Genomic DNA, 22,361 nt, shown 5'->3' on the forward strand with positions numbered 1-22,361 from the left:
CCCTTTACCTTTTAATCCTGGTGTAAACATCCCCGCCTTATAATCAATGGGCCTCGGGTTCGATACCCGGTGGAGGCACATTCCACAGTGGTTCGGATCCCACTGTAGGTCCAGTCCCTATTAGCCTATCTACGCATGGATTGGACAACCACTAGACAAGGTTTAAGCATTAAGAGGCCATATTGCGGGGGCAAACATTGGCCAAAAGTAGGGGGCAACTGACTCCCCTTTCCCTTCCTGTGATACACCTGCTTCCTACGTGGAAATGTAGCAGAAAATAGCCCCCCCCCCCTTCCCAACCCAGTGCTTAATTCTCATACGGTTCAAGTTACATGATGTGTTTGTGTGTAGATACGAATTCTTATGTATCAACGGTAGATCTTCCTATTTTGAAAGTCGCATCCTTTTGCATCCTGTTTTTCATCGAATGTGAAACGATGCAGCGGGGATGAGAACACGGTCAGGCGGCCAGAAGTCAATTACCTGGCGAAGTTCCAGCAAAACAATTTGCTTGCAAACATTTCCTGTTAAGACCAGCTCCATAAAACGCAGCATCGGTGCGAACAGATATTGCAGGGGCGGGGAGCTACCTTCAAGAAAGGAAATGCTCTCTCTCTCTCTCTCTCTCTCTCTCTCTCTCTCTCTCTCTCTCTCTTGTTCTTCAATTCTTTCTTTCTCTTTCGTTTCAAACTTCTTTCTTTCCTTCCAGCTCTCTCGTAACCTTTCTTGCTATCGTCTTCTTCCATTCTTTCTCTTTTACATACTAACTCTTTCTCTCTTCTGTTTGTTTTTCTTTCCCTCATGCTTCTTTCTCCTATTTTCTCTTTCCTGCTTCTCCTATATTTCTCCCATTATCTCTCTCACTCCATCACTCTCTTTCGTATTTTCGCTTTCTCCTTGCCTCTCTCTATTCTTGTCTTCCTGTCTGTTCTTCTCTTTCTGCCTCTGCCCATTTCTCTCTTTATTTCCATTTTTTCCGCAATATTGACGCTTCTCTTTCTCACTGTCGTTCTCTCCGTTTCGTATGCTCACTCTTTCTCTCTTTTCTTGATTTTTCCTTTCTTTATTTCATTCTTCTTTCTCATAGTTTTCTCTTCCTCTTTCTCCCATTTTCTATATTTCCAGCTTCCCTTCTCTTCTTTATTTATCTTTTCCGTTTTATCTTTATCTCTCTCCCGTACATTCTATATTTTTCTGTTTCGTCCCTGTTTTTTCTTTCTCTTGCTTTCTCTCTATCTCTCATTTTCCATTACTCTTATTCTCTATCCGTCTCTCTTTTTCTTTCTATCTTTTCTTTATTCCTTTCTCTCGATTCCACCATTTGTTTTTCTCTTTTTCTTTCTCCATCCCTCTTTTTCGATTACCCTTTCTCTCTTTCTGTCTTCCTGTTTGTTTGTCGTCTTTTTCCCTTCTATCATTTCTCATCTAATCTTTCTTTCCTCCAGTCTATCTTGCGGCACTATCCTTCGTGAGAGGAATAGGAAAGTACATTACTATTGAAGTCACGTGCAACAATTCTACCGCAGCACTAAACATCACTCCGGAAAGTTAAAATAGCCCACTGCATTTTTTGTTTACAAAATTCACATATGCACCGCTATTTCGGTTCCTCTCAAATGCAGATGCTTGGCGCGATACGTTCGCAAATATGTCGGTCACTGCATAAGATTTGTAGCTTGGGGAATCTTATGTCCTGTTTGACATCTTAATGGCTTGCAAATCTGGTGAAACTGGAGTAGGTCTTGTAAATTACCACAAGCCTCGCTGGCCGACCACCTCCTCACAGGTATTGACAGTTAACGGGAGGCAAGTGTTAGTTGGAAGCACACTTTCGGCAATCGTACAAGCGTTAAGTTACACGAAATCACCAGGCTTGTCTAAACCGATTTGAAATGCGGTCTGTAACAGCCGCAAGTCTGAAGAAGTTTGGCAAGTGCAACGTTCAGCACTGTTCGATATCGACGGTCGCAAGTTGCAACCTGTGACATAGTTATTAAGTTTATGAACATCGTAGGAACTTCTTCATGGACGAGCGTGTATTATTTCCCGATGTGAGATAATTAATTATTCCAATTATGTTTTATTGATCATGCCTTCTTTAATACGCTTTATTTAGTTATTTCGTGTGTCTCTAGCATTCTCACGGCGATTGACTGATTTGCTGTTTTAAGTCCACTATGCACAATAAGGCTAATCGGGACTGGACCTATAGTTTAAAGTGAAATCCGAGCCACTATGTGCCTCCACCCGGTATCGAACCCGCGATCCCTTGATTACAAGGCAACGACGCTACCAGTGCGCCATAGGGGAGGCCTCACGGCGATTGGAACGACTAGAATTTATATGAATACATTAAGTTGGTTGAGTGATTACTTTGATTTATTTTGCTTCGCTTTATGCCACGTTTGGCTAATTGCAAAGACGAGAATGAATGGTAATAGGAGGACATTGATGAAATGATAATAACAAATACACATGGAGTGCACACAACGGAGGATTATATTGGCTAAAAATGCTGACGCTAGAGCCTTGTTTGCCTGCAAAAAATGCAGTCTAAAGTGTACTACGTGGAAGGAAGGTTCCCTTTAGAAAGGATTACCCCCTTGCATCACTGGAATACATTAAAGAACAACTGCAATGTATGCTTTATACCGAATTTCAATCCGGGACTTCGGTTTCGCAGCACCAATTAATATCAACACATTCTTTCTCTCCCTCTCTCTTTCTGTTTCATGCCTTTCCCTCTATCTCTCTCTTTTCTTGTCTTTCTCTCTCCCTCTTTTTTGTTTTTTGCCTTTCCCTGTCTATCTCTCTCTTTTCTTATGTTTTTCTCTCCCTCTTTCTTTGTTTCCTGCCTTTCTCTGTCTATCTCTCTCTTTTCTTATGTCTTTTTCTCTTTTTTGCTGCTCTTTCTCTATTTTCGTCTCTTTTTTTCTGTCTCTTTTTTTTACCCTTTTATTTCTCTCTTACTCTTTCCCTTTCGTTTTATCTCTTTCTTCCCTCTACCTCATTCGTTTTCTATTTCTCTCTCGCTTTCTTTCTTTCTCTTTCATGTTGTTGCTTGGAACGTTGATCCAAAGGACATTCATCAAAACAAATATTAAGAATATTTTTGGTATATTCTCCGTTACTGTCTCCATTGAGAATCCGGAAAAATCCTAGTATTCGAATAATTTTCATTTCGGGTTATTGATTCACCTGTCCGTCCCCAATATTTACACGGTTCTCTATAATTATCTCTCTGAAGCCCTGCTCGAATTGTCTTATAGCTATTTTGTTATCCACCCTTCGTTCGGCCATTGGCTTCAGGTGAAATTTGAAAACCTCCCATGTTTGTTCTCGCCTACGTTGGGTTGCGGACAAGCGTAACGTGACTCATGGATTGTGAATATGTTTCCCAATTCAAGCACAGTATCATGCAATCTTGCTTGGGCGTCGTCATTTGCTGTATTACTTATCTACAAATCTCTTGTGGTACGTTTCGAAAGAGCTTCCTTTATGTCCTCGCTCTTTGACATCTTCTAGGCTTCCTGTAAAGTTGATAAAGTAATCACTATTGTTCGTTCGTGTCATCTAAATATGAATGAAAGGAATATAAAATTTGGTGAGTAGAACATGTTGAAACAGGCTTAATTTGGTTTTAACCTTAACCCCCATCTAATACGGCCATAAGGGGTGTAAGGCACCCTTTCTGAAAATACTTAAGTGTCAACCTCCCTTCCACGTAGTATACACCCTGGACATCATTTTGCAGACTAGGGAGGCTCTGGCGTCTTGACCCATGTCAATTATTTCCCTCTATGGGACTTGTGTCGTGTGCTGTTAATATCTGTTTGTAATTGTCCTCCATCTATTTCATCTTATCACCATTCATCCTCATTTTCGCAATTAGCCAAAAGTGGCAGAAACGCGACATCAAATAAAATAAGTCAATTCAAATACCGCCATGTGAACATATTTTGAGATATCAAGATACAACAAAATAACAAAATGTGTTGTCGAAAGCAGTCTTCATTTATGTAAAAAATACGTAATGCACAGGCGTGACTTGGCGGGGACAAGGAAAGCATTTGCCCCCCCCCCCCAAATTTTCAGGTTTATTAAAATTTACATTTTATGGGACTATAGGAGCAAAGCAATGAAGAATAATATTTCTGTTTTCCCAAACGTCTGTTATTTAGTAAATAATCCTGGATTATTCTAGGTACTTATGAGATGGAAAACTTTTCCCGAGTCTATTCCCCCTCAAAATTAGGCCCCAAAAGTGATTCGCCACCTCAAAATTAGGCCCCAAGTTACGCCCATGGTTTCCGCTCTATATCAGGGTCTTCTCTTTTAAAGGTCCAGGAATTTTAAATAAATTCAATTCCGGTCCACGAGAGAAAATCATCAAGCGTAAATGGGTTCTGGACCGTAAAGAACCTTTTTATCTGTAAAGTATTTCAATTCGGTCCAGGAACCTTATTATCAGATCTATTGAAATACTGCCCAGGAACCTTTATTCCGGCTGAATTTAAATACCGTCCAGGAATCTTCTTGCCGGCTCAACTTAAATACGGTCCAGGAACCTTTTTCCGGCTCAATTTAAATACGGTCCAGGAACCTTTTTCCGGCTCAATTTAAATACGGTCCAGGAACATTTTTTTCAATAAAACAATACTCAACTTGGACCGAATTTATATTGTGCGAGAAAAAAGGTTCCGGTCCTGCAACGTGTTAGGCTTTAATCTTATGCAAAATGTTGAGAAATGTAACGCTGTTGTATTACGCATTTATTGTTTGGCCAATCAGGGCTTAGATGAAAGAAGCGTTTAACCTGTATATAGCCAGATGCATCAACTGATAACTGTAACTTGTAAATTACAATTTTTCTTTTTTGTGAAGCAAGATAAAAGATAGAAATGTGTTATAACTCAACTTTTAAAATTGTATAATGATCAATGAACACATGTATAAAAAACTTAAAAGGATGAAACTGTATTATGATATGAAAATTATGTAATCGCCGGGGTTTGGAGAGTAAACCCTTAGGTATAAAAGCCTCAAATTTGGATAATATTCGAGCACTTCCTGTGTTGAATAGGAAGGAGACGCCTGTGTGGAACAGGAATTAGACAGACATTCTAAATTCTATAATTGAGGTTTACTCCCCACTCTCATCAAACAATTAACTGTAATATTTTTTTGGAAATAAACAGTCATACCCATACAATGGTATCAAGAGTTTCGATGATTCAGAGATGGCTTCAGTGTAGGTCTGAAGAGTCCTAAAACCCCAACAGAAAGAGCAAAGGGTAACAACTGTTAGAAGGAACGGGATAAGCGGAACCCAATAGAACCCATTAGAATCTATGGGTTCCTGGACCTTTAACAATCCTACTTCAGACTAAGAAACAAACCAAACCAAAAGAGTTTGGAAACTTTATCTGTGAAGTATTTTTTACGTAAATAATGACTGCCTTTGTCAGCAGATTTAGTGTTTTTCTAACATGGAAACAAGGCTTCATCGTGTTACCAAAATAACTAGTGAACCAACCAGTGCTCGGTCATTTAACGTCGAATGGCCTTAGACTTCAGCCTTCATACGTAAAAGGCCAATCATACACGATATCACCATCACGTTCGGCTCATCGGCATGCACTTATATTGCATTCTGGTGGACTTTTCAATAGATCCGGCGTCCATTTCAAGGGAACCTTTTCCCAGAATTTTCCCCATTTGCGTGCGAGAGTGGTTTGTCTCCAGCGGGAACTTCGCCCAATCCCCCTCCCCTACGTGCCTTGGAGGACCCCTCGTCTGGGTTGTCGTAACACCGATGCACTTCCCACGAACCAGGAGCCTCTTAATTACCCAAGTGGCACAATTTCAGGCACGCACGTACACACATCCGCACGCACTTCGGATTTCTTACACTGGGATCATCGATTTATGGCTTCCCCTTAATTTGCCTCGATTTCTATAGGCAAGAAGTTGACCAATGTAAAAATCACCAGTGGTTTTGCTGTATCTCGTAGGAAATTAACATGCGAGGCCTCTTCCCACACTCTGGACGCTAATTTGCTCATTTTATAAGGTCAACTTTCCCTTCCGATTACTCCTATGATAGTTTTGCACTGAGGTATCGCAAAGTGGAACAGTTTCCGCCAAACAAAGGTGTGGCATCTTTGATAAAAACTTCGGTTTATATACTGAAACAACTTCGACGCCCACTAAACACAGATGCCAAAGTTACACCTTGTTACTACTTTCTGTTAGGCATTCCCTCTGTTAGAACTCGTCGCCTTATAATAAAAGGGTCCCTGGAGGCACATAGTGGTTCGGATCCCACGTTAAACTGTAGGCCCAGTCCGTATTTAAGGATAAGGAATTCTTCCGGCCTTGTCCCCGCATAAAGCGGATCCGGTGCTCACCCAGCCTCAAATCAAGGGGACTTGACTTGGGGGCAACCCTGGGGGGGGGGGGGGGGGTAAATGCGGCCGGAGCATGGTGCTCATCACATCACCCGGAAAATGGCCGAGATCGAGAATGTGTGGGGCCCTACCCCACATTCCCTAAATATGCATGCATGGCACGATGTTATGAATTGGCACTGGGAACTTTTTTTTTACCTTACCCAGTCTGTATTATCTACCCTACCTGATACGGTCCAGGTATTAAGCGTATGGCTACAAGGCTTGGTCTTCACGGCCAGAAGAAGATAAATAATAAGCAGATATATTCTGTGTGTATTCCTGCTATATCATGGTTCAATGTATTTGAATGTTTCGGACATAACGTCCAGTTTATATTAAATATGTTAATTGTTCACCGTCTCGTTTTTATCTTGTGCAACTTATATTAATCTACATTACCATGTCCTTCACTCCGAACCTATCAATTTGGCGCTGCGGACAGGATATAGACAATTTGAAGGATTCTAATCATATCGGCACGGGATAGTGACAAGTACGATTTCATGTAGCAAATCGACAAGACGGTGTTTTACAGGTAACATTCAGTTTGCTAATTTTGTTCACGCTTAAACAAAAACAAGTTTCAGTTACACATCGTAACTTTTATATTTTCCAGTTATTTCTATCAGTTAACGTAATTTGACGTTTCAACAACATGGCTCTCAACATTACATTCAGCGAATTTGCTGAAGAAAATGAAGATATTGAGAGTTATTTCATGCGTTTTGATCAAATCTGCCTTGCCCAGAATGTGGAAAATGAAAGAAAAGCAGCAGTTCTATTAGCAGTCATTGGTCCTAAGGCTTTCCAAGTACTTCGCAATATTACGGCTCCTGAAATGCCATATAATCTAACATATACTGTCATTCACAACAAAATGGTTCAGCACTTCAGGCCCAAAACAAACAAGTTTACAGAGAGGTTCAAGTTTCGAAAATGTATTCAGTCTCCAGGAGAATCCGTTACTCAATTCGTAGTGAGAATCAAACAACAAGCAGCCAAATGTGCGTATGAGCAGTATTTAGATGAGGCACTTGTTGAACAATTTCTTGTTGGTGTACAATCTGACAGTACTCGAAAAAGATTATTATCTGAAAGTGATCTTTCCTTTGCTAAATGTCAAGAAATTGCTTTGCATTGTGAATTATTAGAACGAGAAATTAAATTATTCTCGAATAAGTACAATGCAGATTCTGTGACTTTTGCCACCAGCTCAAGAAATTTGACGCGGATGAATCCAGATCGCCACACAGACCCTTCGACGAGTTCACGCCCGGGAGAAATGAAGCAGAACAGCCGCAATCAACCTCAGAACTCAACTGCTACCAAGCAAAATCCTAACTCCCAGTGCGGCAACTGCACAAAGAATCACCCACAAGGTCTATGTCCGGCAAGAAACGCAATCTGTAGCTACTGCAAACGACAAGGCCATTGGAATATACGATGCAGAAAGAAGCAGAAAGATAGAGCCGGGAATAGAACGTCCAGTTCAAAATCACGGAGCACAACACCCGATGAGTTGTCTATGTTCAGCTTCAACCATCTCAACGCTGATGCGCTCAGTCATCGTTCCACACTGGTTACTTCTACTCAACACATTTTCGAGCACCAAATCAGTTCGGATAGCTTCATAATAAATCTCCAAATCAATAAGTGTATTGTTAAATGTGAAGTAGATACTGGGTCTGCTGTTACTCTTTTCAACGAGAAATATTTTGATCAGTTGTTTCCACACTATGTTAAATGTAATTCTAGCCTACGATTACGCGGTGTAAACGAAGGATATGTACGTGTTACAGCACAAACATCCGTCAAACTATACTTTGACAATAGGGATTATACTTTACCTGTCTTTCTCTGTCAGGAGAAACTTTTATATCCATTGATCGGTCGTACATGGTTGGACATTATTCAACCATCTTGGAGGCGATTATTACTTACAGCCAGTGTTCTTTCAACTAACACAGTACAAGGTACTATTACTAACGCTGGTGCCGACGACCTAAGGCGAGAAATTTCTTCTAGATACGAGAAAATCTTTGATGGTGATTTGTCCAAGCCAATTGCACCTTATTTGGTCGATATACCACTGAGATCCAACTCTGCACCGATATTTCGTAGACATTACGAAGTTCCTTACGGTATTCGAGACCGTGTTCAGGATTCTATTCAAAATCTAGTGAAAGTAGGGTTATGGGAACCTGTCGAATATTCTGATTGGGCCTCACCACTTGTCGTTGTTACCAAGAAAGATGGCTCACTTCGTCTCTGCACTGACTTCTCAGGAACGGTGAATAAAATGACTGAAAACGTCAAGTTTCCCATTGCTAGAGTCGAGGATATTTTCTGTAAGTTGGCCAGGTGTAAATACTTTACGGTAATTGACCTTCAAATGGCTTACGGACAGTTGGAACTTTCTGAAGCTGCAAAACGCATCACTGTCGTCAACACACCTTGGGGATTATATAAACCTCACAGACTACCTTTTGGCATAAACATAAGTGGAGATCTGTTTCAAATGGTCCTAGCGAAGATTCTAGATGACATTCCCGGAGTTTCTTTCTACTTTGATGACGTCATCATCGGAGGTGAAACATTGCAAGAATGCTTCACACGCACGTGTGATGTCCTGAATCGTCTGGCCAAACACAATGTCAAAGCGAGCGCCAGCAAAAGCCAATTCCTAACCTCATCTATCGAGTACCTAGGATACAAGATTGACGTTACTGGTATACGGCCGTCAGACAAGAACTTGGAGGCCGTCTTAAATTCTCCACCACCTCAAGACAAATCACAATTACGTTCCTTCATCGGGATGATCAACTTTCATCGAAAGTTTGTACCCAACTTAGCTTCGAAACTTCACTTTTTGCTTTCTTTACTCAAGAAAAACGTCTCTTGGAACTGGGACGATAACTGTCAACACGAGTTCGACAGCATCATGGCGGAACTTCGAGAGGTAAATCCTATTGTACCTTTCGACCCAACAAAGCCAGTTGTACTTATCACCGATGGGTCTCCTTTCGGCTGTGGCGCGCAATTGTGTCATCGAGTTGAAAGCGGTCTACAGACCATCGCCTGCTCTTCTACCACCTTCAGTGAGACGGAGCGGAGATACTCCCAGGTAGAGAGAGAAGCTCTAGCCATAGTTCACGGTATCAAGCGATTTCACAAATTTTTACTCGGATCCAAGTTCGAGATTGTTACAGACGCACGTGCTGTAAAGTTTATCTTTTCTCCGGATCGAGCCATTTCGAAACATTCATCCAATAGATTGATGAGATGGGCTCTACTCTTATCTTCATACCGATATAATATAATTCATTCCAGCAAGGTAGAAATAGCTGACATGCTAAGCAGGTTGCCTACGCAAACAAGTGACACAATACCAGCTGGAGAAGAAGAACTTCATGCATATTTCGGGTCCATTGAAGACGCTGTAACTCCCCTTTCTCGAGACGCAATACAGAACGCCACTTCAGAACACCCGCTGCTCTCATTAGTTGTCTCCTGTGTAGTAAATTGTTGGCCAGATCAACACGACACGTCTACCGAACGGAAGAAGCTCGCACCTTTCTTCGAAAGAAGAGCTCACCTTACGTATGAGCAGGGAACGCTCATGTGGTCGGGTAGACTTATCATTCCCACAGTTAAACGGAATGAAGTTCTTAGAGCTTTACACGATGGACACATAGGTTCAACTCGTATGAAAGAGTTGTGTCTATCCAGATTTTGGTGGCCAGGCATGTCAGCAGAGATTACGGATTTTGTAGCGAGCTGCAATACATGCCGAGCAAACGCTCCTAAGGTCCGAAACGGACCCGATTCTTCATGGCCTCTCGCTTCGTACGTGAACGAGAGATGGCATATAGACCACTTTTTCTTTGCAGGGCGTAAGTTCCTACTGATAGTAGACGCCTTCAGCAAGTGGACAGAAGTGTGGCCTGTACACACATTGGACACAAAGGAAACGATCCGCTGGCTTATGCAATCTTGCGCCACGCTAGGGATACCAAATACTATCGTATCCGACAACGGCCCAACGTTCACTTCTCTCGAATTTCGTAACTTCTGTCTTAAAAATGGCATCAAACATGTTACTTCACCGCCTTATCACAGCCCTAGCAACGGCTTAGCCGAACGATACGTTCGTACTGTCAAAACCGCTCTTGTCAAGCTTATAACTGACAAACACAATCTGAGCACGCTTGAACTTGATATGGGGATCGCCAACCTTCTTTTCATCCTTCGGAACACGCGACTGGGTGGAAAATGAAGCTTACCAGCACTTTCGGTCTTGAAACACCAACCCAGATTTTGGTGGGAACCAAACAATGTGCCTCTGTCGAGTGAATCTCCGTTCAAGCCGAGGAAGTCAGCAAAGTTTCGGAACGACTCTTCGTCGAAATATGGTACTTTCGCCATCAACTCAGCAGTTTGGGTTCAATCACCTAAGCACGGCACTCCAAATTATATCCCAGGAGTTGTCATTCGTCGAATTGGGGATAGCATCCTCTACGAGATAATGTTGGAAGATGGAATCAAACGAGTGGTACATCCCAGGTGGTTGAAGAGACGTGTTTCACGTGACACTGCAGATGACGACGACTTCAACGTTACAATACCAAATAGAAATTCAGCCAACCCCGGTGGAACAGTACCAGAACCTACCCCAGGCAGAGCGGGATACCCAGGACCAGGTCCTAGCTCACCTCACTCGTCTCCGAGAAGGTCTACCAGGATTCGCCGCCCACCAGATCGATACGGTCATCAGCATACCTGATTTTTTTTTTTTAATGGGACACCTGGAGGGATGATACGGTCCAGGTATTAAGCGTATGGCTACAAGGCTTGGTCTTCACGGCCAGAAGAAGATAAAACATAAGCAGATGTATTCTGTGTGTGATTGTTACTATATCATGGGTTCAATGTATTTGAATGTTTCGGACCTAACGTCCAGTTTATATTAAATATGTTAATTGTTCACCGTCTGGTTTTTACCTTGTGCAACTTATATTAATCCACATTACCATGTCCTTCACTCCGAACCTATCAATTTGGCGCTGTGGACAGGATGAATAGAAAATTTGAAGGATTCTAATCATATCGGCACGGGATAGTGACAAGTACGATTTCATGTAGCAAATCGACAAGACGGTGTTTTACAGGTAACATTCAGTTTGCTAATTTGTTCACGCTTAAGCAAAAGCAAGTTTCAGTTACACATCGTAACTTTTATATTTTCCAGTTATTTCCATCAGTTAACGTAATTTGACGTTTCAACAACATGGCTCTCAACATTACGTTCAGCGAATTTGCTGAAGAAAAGGAAGATATCGAGAGTTATTTCATGCGTTTTGATCAACTCTGTCTCGCCCAGAATGTGGCAAATGAAAGAAAAGCAGCAGTTCTATTAGCAGTCATTGGTCCTAAGGCTTTCCAAGTACTTCGCAGTATTACGGCTCCTGAAATGCCATGTAATCTAACATATGCCGTCATTCACGACAAAATGGTTCAGCACTTCAGGCCCAAAACCAACAAGTTTACAGAGAGGTTCAAGTTTCGAAAATGTAAGTCTCAAGGAGAATCCGTTACTCAATTCGTAGTGAGAATCAAACAACAAGCAGCCAAATGTGTGTATGAGCAGTATTTAGATGAGGCACTTGTTGAACAATTCATCGTTGGTATACATTCAGATTCTGCTCGAAAAAGATTATTATCTGAAAGTGATCTTTCCTTTGCTAAATGTCAAGAAATTGCTTTGCATTGTGAGTTATTAGAACGAGAAGTTAAATTATTCTCAAATAAGTACAATGCAGATTCTGTGACTTTTGCCACCAGCTCAAGAAGTTTGACGCGGATGAATCCAGATCGTCAAACAGGCCCTTCAACGAGTTCACGCTCGGGCGAAACGAGGCAGAACAGCTACAATGAACATCACAATTCAACTGCTACCAAGCAAAATCCTCACTCCCAGTGCGGCAACTGCACAAAGAATCACCCACAAGGTGTATGTCCGGCAAGAAACGCAATCTGTAGCTACTGCAAACGACAAGGCCATTGGAATATACGATGCAGAAAGAAGCAGAAAGCTAGAGTCGTGAATAGAACGTCCAGTTCAACCTCACGGAGCACAACACCCGATGAGTTGTCTACGTTCAGCTTCAACCATCTCAACGCTGATGCGCTCAGTCATCATTCCACACTGGTTACTTCTACTCAACACATTTTGGAGCACCAAATCAGTTCGGATAGCTTCATAATAAATCTCCAAATCAATAAGTGTATTGTTAAATGTGAAGTAGATACTGGGTCTGCTGTTACTCTTTTCAACGAGAAATATTTTGATCAGTTGTTTCCACACTATGTTAAATGTAATTCTAGCCTACGATTACGAGGTGTAAACGAAGGATATGTACGTGTTACAGCACAAACATCCGTCAAACTATACTTTGACAATAGGGATTATACTTTACCTGTCTTTCTCTGCCAGGAGAAACTTTTATATCCATTGATCGGTCGTACATGGTTGGACATTATTCAACCATCTTGGAGGCGATTATTAGTTACAGCCAGTGTTCTTTCAACTAACACAGTACAAGGTACTATTACTAACGCTGGTGCCGACTACCTAAGGCGAGAAATTTCTTCTAGATACGAGAAAATCTTTGATGGTGATTTAAGAGGAACATTATAAAACTGAACATACACAATGAAGTAATAATTCAAAGTTGTAAAAAATTGTTGAGAAGTGTGAACCCACAAAGAACAAAATATACAATTTAATTTTTTATTGTATATATTTATGTGTGTGTGTGTGTGTGTGTAATTATAGTATTTTAAAATATACTGGGCCTCATATGCTCAATTGTGATTGCAAAGGCAAAGAGAACAATGGAATCAGAAGGAAAGAAAAAATCAATTATAAAAAAGGAGTAGGAAAAGAGGAACTGGATGAGAGTGATGGTAAGCAACTTATCCTTATTTCAGAGGAGGTCAAAATGCCATTTATGCAGTCACCAGTCACCATTTATTTTTTTTAAACAAAACTACATTTGCGTCAACAGAAAGAATTCAATTTAAAGCTAATTATAGAATGAGTTTATTACTTTAGAATGCTGTGTGTTTGCTGACATAAGTAACTGCGTGCTGCAGAACCACGACACGAAATCTCTTCAGATTTCCAAGACCAGAAAATTGTTTTCCCCTTCTGTGGAATGTGTACCTTGCCCGTCCGCTAGAGGGCTTCTGCAATGTTACCAGGCGTTTACCTTCTTTTTGTACTTGTTTTGTTTCCAATTTCACTGACTCGCATTTGCCGGCGGGCGAGCCTGGCGTGTTCCCACGAAAGAATCTTAAATCGAACTTTTTATTACACCGTGGCAATCCTTGGCTTCCATTCATTGATACCCCAAGCCTGAGGCTCGTTCTCAGGGAGCTAATGGGGGAATTCTTCTGCAGCTTCTTACATGTTCGTTTCTTTACTTTTTTTACGTGTTTTAAGCCGATAGTTTGGTCTTCGGGCATGGGAAAAATGTCTATCGTTCGCTCCATTCATGTACGGAAGGAGACATGGATCTTCGTTACAATGATGCGGATCTGAATGTCACGTTTCCACGAAGCTAGGCTCGCTGGCTGTATCTGTTGAGCACGTCTTGTGTTAATCTAGGAAGTACAACAGTTACATCGAATTTAGTAGTACTATATAATTTATACAACAAAGTTGTGATGCACTAATTTTAACGTTTTGTAAAGTAAATTGGAAAAGATAAAGGCTAAGAATAATTAAAGGCTAATTGCAATAGAAAATTTTACTTAAAAACAAACAATGTCGGTCGAACTGCGCCTCGGACAAACATGCTGTGTAAAGCAAATTGCGACACTACTGAGCAGAGTTATAGTGTAAATAAATATTTGATGAAGAGATGGCGCTGATGATTCTTAATCCATTGAAGTTGTGGACCGGACAAATGAGCACCATGAAATCAAGAACATAACTTACACTTTGCTAAAATTTTAGCTGAAAATTAATTGTTTTGTGATATGTCATGTTTGTTTTTTTGAAAATAAAAATATGTCTGCTGCACATCAACCACATGATATATATTTTCCGAAGTTTGTAGATAACCGAGCTGATGTTTGATTATTGTGCTGACAATGTTGATGACTCTCGTCCTATTTAACACTTTTCTTTTCTCCATTGGTTTGTTTAAAAACAAAGAATTGTTAAACAAAGTGTATCTAACATGACCGTCAAACATGTTTCCTCTAATTCCTTCTAATAGCCTGTGATTAGTTGGTAGCATTAATTCAGAAGTATTACTTTCAAATTGTTCATTGATTTTCTTGCTTCCTGCATGTTTTTAAGGAATGGATTTTAATCTATGCTAGTGTAGAGGTTGGCAGCTGATTGTTTAAGGATATGTTTTAATTCTTGAAGCTCTCATTGCGAAAAACAAAGAGAATAAGCACGATGATGGACAATTTGTTTCGTAACACGTATGCACCATACTCTACAATCCACAGATATCTAGTAGTAGTTCCATAAACGTAGTTCTTTTTCAAGTTAGCAAAATACTTTGAAGTACTGCTCAGGAAATCAGCCAAGGTAATTAGATACGACTGCCTTAAATCTTATTTTAGAAAACACTTCTTTATTACCACGATAACTTCAACAAATTTAAAGTTTATTAAGGTGAAATAAATCTGAAGGAAATCCGATAAAAATGTTTCATGATAGTGGAAGAAAAAATTATTTAATCTATGTTGCGGGTGTTCTAAATTCTGTTGGTTTACAAATTCTTTCAAGAGCATATTGATAAAGAAACAAAAAATCCTGCTTTGATTCATGGATTTAGTTTATTTCTCCTTCTTTATTCTTTCTTTCTTCCATCATTCTTTCCTTCCCTTTTTCTTAACGTCGCATTTCCTACACTTTTGAGTAATTGCGACGATGTGGATGAATGATGATAACATGAAATGGATGAAGGGATAATCACAAATATACATGAATGACACATGGGCCCCACATAGGGATACACTGGATGCTATTCCAGACGCCAGAGCCTCGTTGGCTTGCAACATTGCAGTTACCTGGGTGTACTATGTGGAAGTAATTTGAATTTAAAATTTTGGGTGCGTTAGCACTTAGGCTATTTTGCACCAGTCACGTTATGCGGGGTCCAGCCCCTTACCATAACATATAACAAAACTATAGTGTCGCATAACTAAAATCTTAAAATATTCTGACCGGTTAAAATCTGAGGCTGTAAAGGGGCCCTCAACACACAAAAGGACAACAAACGGGACAACACACAGAATTATACTGGCCGTAGGTCCAGTCGCCAGAGCCTCGTTAGTCTGCAAAAGACAGTCCAGGGTGTACTACGTGGAAGTGAGGTTGGCAATTAACTGTACACTAAACGGCAAAAGAAACAGTAGGCGAATTGTCATCACCATTTTCATTCAATCTCTATTGCACAATGTGATGATAAATAATTGAAATAAAGACGTAGATAAGCAGAGAGCAATATCTGTTTCACACCAACATAATTTCATTCCTTGAAACAACACAGGATGTAGAACAAAAAGTTATGAAAATAACGATGAACAATTTGCCTACCATTATCTTTGCCGTTGACTGTAAGGTCATCCCTTATTCCTCTATGTGGAAGTAAGGTTGACATTTGGCTGTCTTCAGTGAAGGTCATACCTTACACTGATAATCCCTGCAGCTTTAGAACATTTACAAAATGCTTTTAGATCATCTTGTGTGAAGTTGCCAGTTAATTTTGCAGATTCAAGTTAATTGTTAGAAACAAGATGTAATTCAAGAAATTAATACTGTGGCTGATTCATTGATTTAATATTGCAGAATTAGAAAAAGTATAGTATATTCAATATGTTATACATTACTTTACTGTTCCTCTACTGACACATCACTTTGCATTTGCTCTTGCAGTTGGAGGAGTTGAAAACAAAGGATCGAATCATTACTCAACTAGAGAAAGAGCTCAAGATTCAGGTTTCGAGGGTCGACCAGCAGAAGGATCTCCTAAACAGTTACCAGCAGCACAAGGAAAATGAGGTAAGTTCTTTTCTGAGTTATGTTTTGTCTTCTGTTGAGTGGCCCACACCATTTGTGTTATTGTAGTTTCTGGTCAGTCATTAGTACATTTCGTGACTAATGTAAGAATGCCTTCTGCTGAGTGGCACACATCACTTGTATTGTAGTTTCTGGCCAGTTATGGTACAACGGAGGCTAACATAACAATGGGAATTGCCAAATTTCGTCCTTTTTTCTTCATTCTACATCCTATATGGTTTTAAAAAAATCCGTTTTTATTTTAATTCATGATGTGGAAAACAGAGCAAATGAATATAGTGATTTGCAATTCTCCAGCTATTACCTTTGCTATCGGCTGTACTGTTGTGCATGCACCTATTTTCTTCTTGTCCACAGGTGTGGGCGGCATTCATCAGTACGTAGATATTAACATCTCTGTACCGGTAACGCGGGCTCGATTCCCGCTGCGAGTGATTTTATATGGGAATTTTTCAAGCATTCTCCCTGCATAAAGAGGCTCTGAAATTCACCCAGCCTCTAATGAATGGGCACCTGATGGTAACCATTGAGGGGGTTGAGGGCTGAAGGAGCACAGTGTTGATCACATCACCTTTACATATAACCGTGATTGTAAATGTGTGAGGCCCTACATCTATGCCTTATGCATAATCTATAAGTGTGTAATGTGTGCGTTTTACGGAGAGCATAACCATAGAAGTGCACGACGTTGACCAAGCAGGACTGGCTGTTACTTAAAATTCCATGCATCTTAAATGTTGAAACGGTCAAGTCACCGAAACTTGCCCCATTCTCCGAAAGCACCATGTTGGACATTACCCACGGTTATGCATGGAATGTTGGACGTTACGGTATTTCTGGATCAATTTTCACGCTTATCCAACCCTTTTGAAGATGACCAACCTTGCTGGAAGATCAAGGTACGAGAAGTCTAAAGGATTTGAAAAGAATAATGCGTCGTGAAGGACAAGAGAGAGCATGGTGCAGGAACGGAATTTCGTTTCCCATTAGTTTCCCAGCGTGCTATGAAATTCTGAAGGATTTATTGCCATTTTGGCCAATTGGCATTGAAAATAGATTACATCCTCGACGATCTTGATTTGTAACAGTCGAAGAATTAACATCAGTTTGGTGGTTTGGGATCCGGTCCTCGGAATTCCGGTTGTCGAGTCTTTTCGGTGAGTCAGAAGAGTATGGCATTTGTCCCTTCAAGGTTGCTGCATAGTAATTTATTCTCGTACTACCCCGACGCTATAATCATGAAGGATTTGTCATGTGAGTCCGCATGGGAACATAGGGAATGGATTTTCCGCGAGAAATGTCGTTCGGCCCAATCACCTTCCGGCGCAGCGCGCTACGACGCCAGGGACCCTGGCTCGAATCCCAGCCTGGACAAGGGCGTTCCTTCATCAATTTCATATCATCACTCATTCCATCTTCGCGATTAGCCAAAAGTGGCAGAAAACATAGTAAAATTAGTTAAATCAATTAATCATTCAACAACCACCTTCCTTGAAGTGGGTGCTGGCGGGAAAATTCTGTCAAATTGCTGCGAGTGTGTTCAGTGGCCGAGTCCCTATTTCGTCACTGCAGCTTCTTGGTTCGCGTATCGGCCTGGGTATGGATATCCTTTACGAGCTCCCCTTGATTACTTTTATCCAAAAAATCTTTCATCCTTACTGTCGTTGTTGATTCTGTTTATATAACGCCGCATTTCTTCTTCCGTCTTTTGGCTAATCGCAACGGTGAGGATGAATGGTAATGAGATGGATGAAGGGACAATGACAAACACATGTGTGATGACTAGACCTAGGATTTTAGGTTTTTCACCTATTTTTTCCTTTGCAGGTAAATAAGAAATAACAAGTTACGTCAGCCTTTTATTAAAAAACGAAACAACTGATGAAGTTTCATTGTGCCTAAAATAACCTATTTTGCTTGTTAGAATCTATTTTAGGATTATGCGCCTAAATCAAACCTTTTTATAGGATTTTATATATATTTTAATGTTTTTCAGGATTTTTATGTCTCACAGGTATTTGCTCGGTTTGATATATAAAACAATCAACGACTAACGTGTTTGAAACACATTTTCTGTCGATTTCCCACCCTTTATTTTCCACGCAGCTTTCTTTTCTTTTCCTTCTTCGATAAAAATAAAAGCGTCAGGGCATTTATAAATATGCATAAGTTCAATGAGATTTGGATTAATAAAAGTTGCAGAAAAAATCACGCAGAATTCCCGGAGCCAATAATTCACGGACAATTCCAGGAATTCAAGGAATTCCCAGTGACTAGCCACCCTCGTATTGTGCAGCAAATCATAGATACTTAATTCAGATCAAGAGGTAACTTTTGCTAACAACACAAATATAGGATCACATTAATTTGTGGATAATTTTGAAAATGATGTATGCTAATGAAAATTTGCTTAGAAAATTAATATTCGGTTGTTACATATAGCTATTAAAATTTCTTATGGTCCTTTTGAAATTTTGTTTTTGGAGGTGTACCAAATCAGTATTTTTCAGGAATTTTGAAGCATTTTAAGTTTCCTTTGGAACCTACTTAAGGTTTTCTCGCCTCTAATTTAAGATTTTTAGAACCTATTTTAGGATTTTTAGAACCTGTTTTGGGATTTTAGAGCCTATTTTAGGATTCTAAAAGCACACTTTTTAGAACCTAAAAATCCGAGGTCTAGTGATGACAAACGCAAGTTCCACAGATGATTATCCAGGAGATGCCAGAGCCTTGTCGGCCCTTAAGAAATGCATCCCAGTGTGTACTACGCGAAACATAGGTTGGCATTTCAACGCTTCCACAGAACGTCACTCCTACACCTACCTTATCCACAGTACCGAGATTAATGAACAGAAAGTACATAAGAAAACATGTAGGCCTAGTTTGATGTAGAGGCAGGGTCCACACATTCACAGTTTCTACAATTTGTGGATGTCATATGATCAACACCACGCTCCGTCCACCTTTACTCCCCTAGGTTGCTCACAGGTACACATTTCTTAGAAGCTGAGTGAAACCCAGAGTCAAATGCCAGTCTAATTACAAGTTTTAACACTCACAGTATCGTCAAGATTGTGCGTGTTCACATCGTAACTTCTCTTAGAGTGACGTAATCCTTTCCTTTGTAGTTATATTGCCTATGACGAGCTTCATTACAATCACTGTGAATGGAGCATTTTCCTCTCTGTGACATGGTATATTATAGGATTTATAGGATCTATTATAATATTACCTAAACCTTATATCCTTTTGGATAACCTTCATTGAGATGTTCTGTATCGAAAATGCCATCTAACTGCGTCCTTTAACGAAGTAAGAACGGTTTCAGCATTGGCCGATTCTGATGTTTCGCACGGAAGAGAGCCTGGGAACTGAACCTGGGACATTGCACCTTCAATCGACAAGCCAGCAACGTCTCTCGCCTTGACTGACTTCCCAGGTGGGACAATGGAAGACGTCTTCATCACCAACAGTTTTCACAGGACGCCATTGTCGTCGGTGTCCTTTTTGGCGTGGAGTTTTGACAATTGTCACTTCGTGAGGACGGTGTATTTAGGTCGGTGTGCGTCGAAGGCCATTCCCATGTAGTACATCGATGGGTTCAAGGTGTGGCCATGGACAAAGTCTGCACAGACACTGAGATACTGTTACTTTCAGGAATCCATCGTTGTAGGTAGCAAGTTGTGCTTTGCAGGTTGCCAACTGTACTCTACTGTTTTTGTTTGTTTTCCTACATGTAGTGGGTGGTAGGACCGCCATCAGGGATATGCCACCGCACAGGATTCAAGCGAATACAATAGTCTGGATAATTCCGAGATTTCTGGCTTAGGGAATCTGATTCCGGGATTTCTGGATTAGAGAATCTGATACCTGGATTTCGGGATTAGGGAATCTAATTCCGGGATCGGAATCTTGATCTTTCATGCTGGCAAATCGTTAATCTCCTCTTCTGTCCTTCTTCCCTTAGATCATTACGCGCGGCTGCAAAACATTTGGTATGTGCCGAAAGCGGCAATGTGTGACGGATGTGTGTGTGGCCATAAAACATAATGGAAGGAAAAACAAGATAGCAAGTTCTGCTGATGGTTGACAGTTTTGACAGTCCTCGATATGCAATAGTATTCTTATTACAAGTAGTTATATCCATCTGTGTTTGTCATTGTCCCTTCATTTACAGTGTTTTATCTTATCACCATTCATCATCATCATCTTCACAATTAGCCAAAAGTGGCAGAAACAAGAAGTAAAATAGATCAAGTCATGAATTCACTCTTATTACAAATAACATAATTGTACCTTCTCTTTTGTATTAGAATTACAAAACAAATTGAAGTAAGGATTAACTCTCAAAGGAAAATAACCTTATTACGTTTTTATTCTCGTACAGGAAAGAAGGTAAACCGACATGCCTTGCTATTACAGCGATTTCTTCAATTCTCCACTGTGAGAGATCTTCCCCTTAATTATGCGGATTTATATGGATGTGTCTCTGAACTATATTGTGAGGTTTATGAAGAAGAAAAGTTACAATGTATAGGATAAAATAATACATATTCAAAAATTACACACCTCCCTCCTCCCCACTTGAAATTGGAATTGATATCGGAAATTTAACCATTCAAAGCTTGAGAAGCAACATAGAACTTCTCTTGATTCTATGAATTTATTTCCACACACAATATACAAAGATATATCTTTATATTTTACTTGTGGTTTTAGGCGCCCAGAAATATATTGCAGAGTCCCCAAATGGTGAATTTGGTAGAGGTGCTTCTACGATTTCTTGTCCAAAGAGCTACAATCCAGAGCAACAGTGGTGGCCCCGTTCTCACACTTGATCTCCCCGTTCAAGACCACCACGGTCCCTCCTGCCAAATTGAACGTCGACGCGATCTTCACATTGACGACGCCCATGCTCGACTCTTGGACGCAAGAGCAGAAGGTCCTCGACTTCCGTCCCCAGATGTCGTCCTGCTTCAGCGAAGCGGCAACGGACACATGGGCGGAATCGTCCATCTTGTAGTCCGAGGCGGCTTTTGTCATGATGGTGCCCTTCCCCACCACCGTCACCACAGCCGAGAGGATGGCCGTGCTCATCAGGAGCGGATCCTTGGGATCTGGTCTTTCCTTTGACGTCATCCTGACACCGTCACCCGCGGAGAACTCCTTCGGCAGTCCTGATCCACAAGTACTTCCGGTCCTGCTTCTCTTGGTCTGCCATCCTGTCGACAGCGACTCTCTGCTGTCATGTTCCGTGAACATCTCCTCCAGTTCCGTCACCACGGAACGACTCCGTTTTCCGTCAAGCTGATGCTGCGAGCACAGATCGCAAGAGCTAGGATTTCGATCAGCAACCGTTTGAACGTGCGGACTAATTGACTCGACGAAGAGATTCAGCAGCCAACAGTAAACGCGGAGAGTTTGGTGCAAAATTAGAAACCCGCATCGTAGAACCCGCTTCAGGAGGACGAACACAAGGTTCACAACGTGGAAAGAGAGTTGACAGACCATCGCATTCAGAGCCTTTCTGGATATCGAACGAGCTGTGTTCTTTCAAAGGCTTCACAACGAGTACTCTAAAGACTCATATAGTCTCACCAGTTCTAGTGAGAGATTCCGACAACCTACCTATTTTAGAATTTAAAATGTGTCAGTGTTCTCGTTCTAATGTAGCACACCGAAGTTTCCACAGTTTCTCACAACAATAGGAAGTTTCAGTGACGCAATACTGTAGTATTGTGATTAGTTTGATTACACTCTGACCAGCATAACAAGTGACTACGATACCTCCTCTTTTTCTAGTA

General features: G+C 40.8%; 1 protein-coding gene across 8 annotated transcripts in view; it reads left to right on the top strand.

Annotated features, from left to right (window-relative positions):
• The window catches only part of LOC145998714 (uncharacterized), a 372,904-nt gene that overhangs the window by 142,816 nt on the left and 207,727 nt on the right, over positions 1-22,361 (top strand). For all 8 annotated transcript variants that reach the window (XR_014443344.1, XM_083135223.1, XM_083135230.1 and 5 more), the window contains exon 5: positions 16,414-16,539. Coding sequence is in view for 7 of the 8 variants with exons in the window: in XM_083135223.1 (XP_082991349.1) it covers positions 16,414-16,539 (126 nt within the window). In the remaining variant the exon portion in view is untranslated. The remainder of the gene's footprint in view (positions 1-16,413; positions 16,540-22,361) is intronic.

The sequence above is a fragment of the Lepisma saccharinum genome, chromosome 1 (genome assembly GCF_977018435.1).
Source record: "Lepisma saccharinum chromosome 1, izLepSacc3.1, whole genome shotgun sequence".
NCBI classification, from domain to species: Eukaryota; Metazoa; Arthropoda; class Insecta; order Zygentoma; family Lepismatidae; genus Lepisma; species Lepisma saccharinum.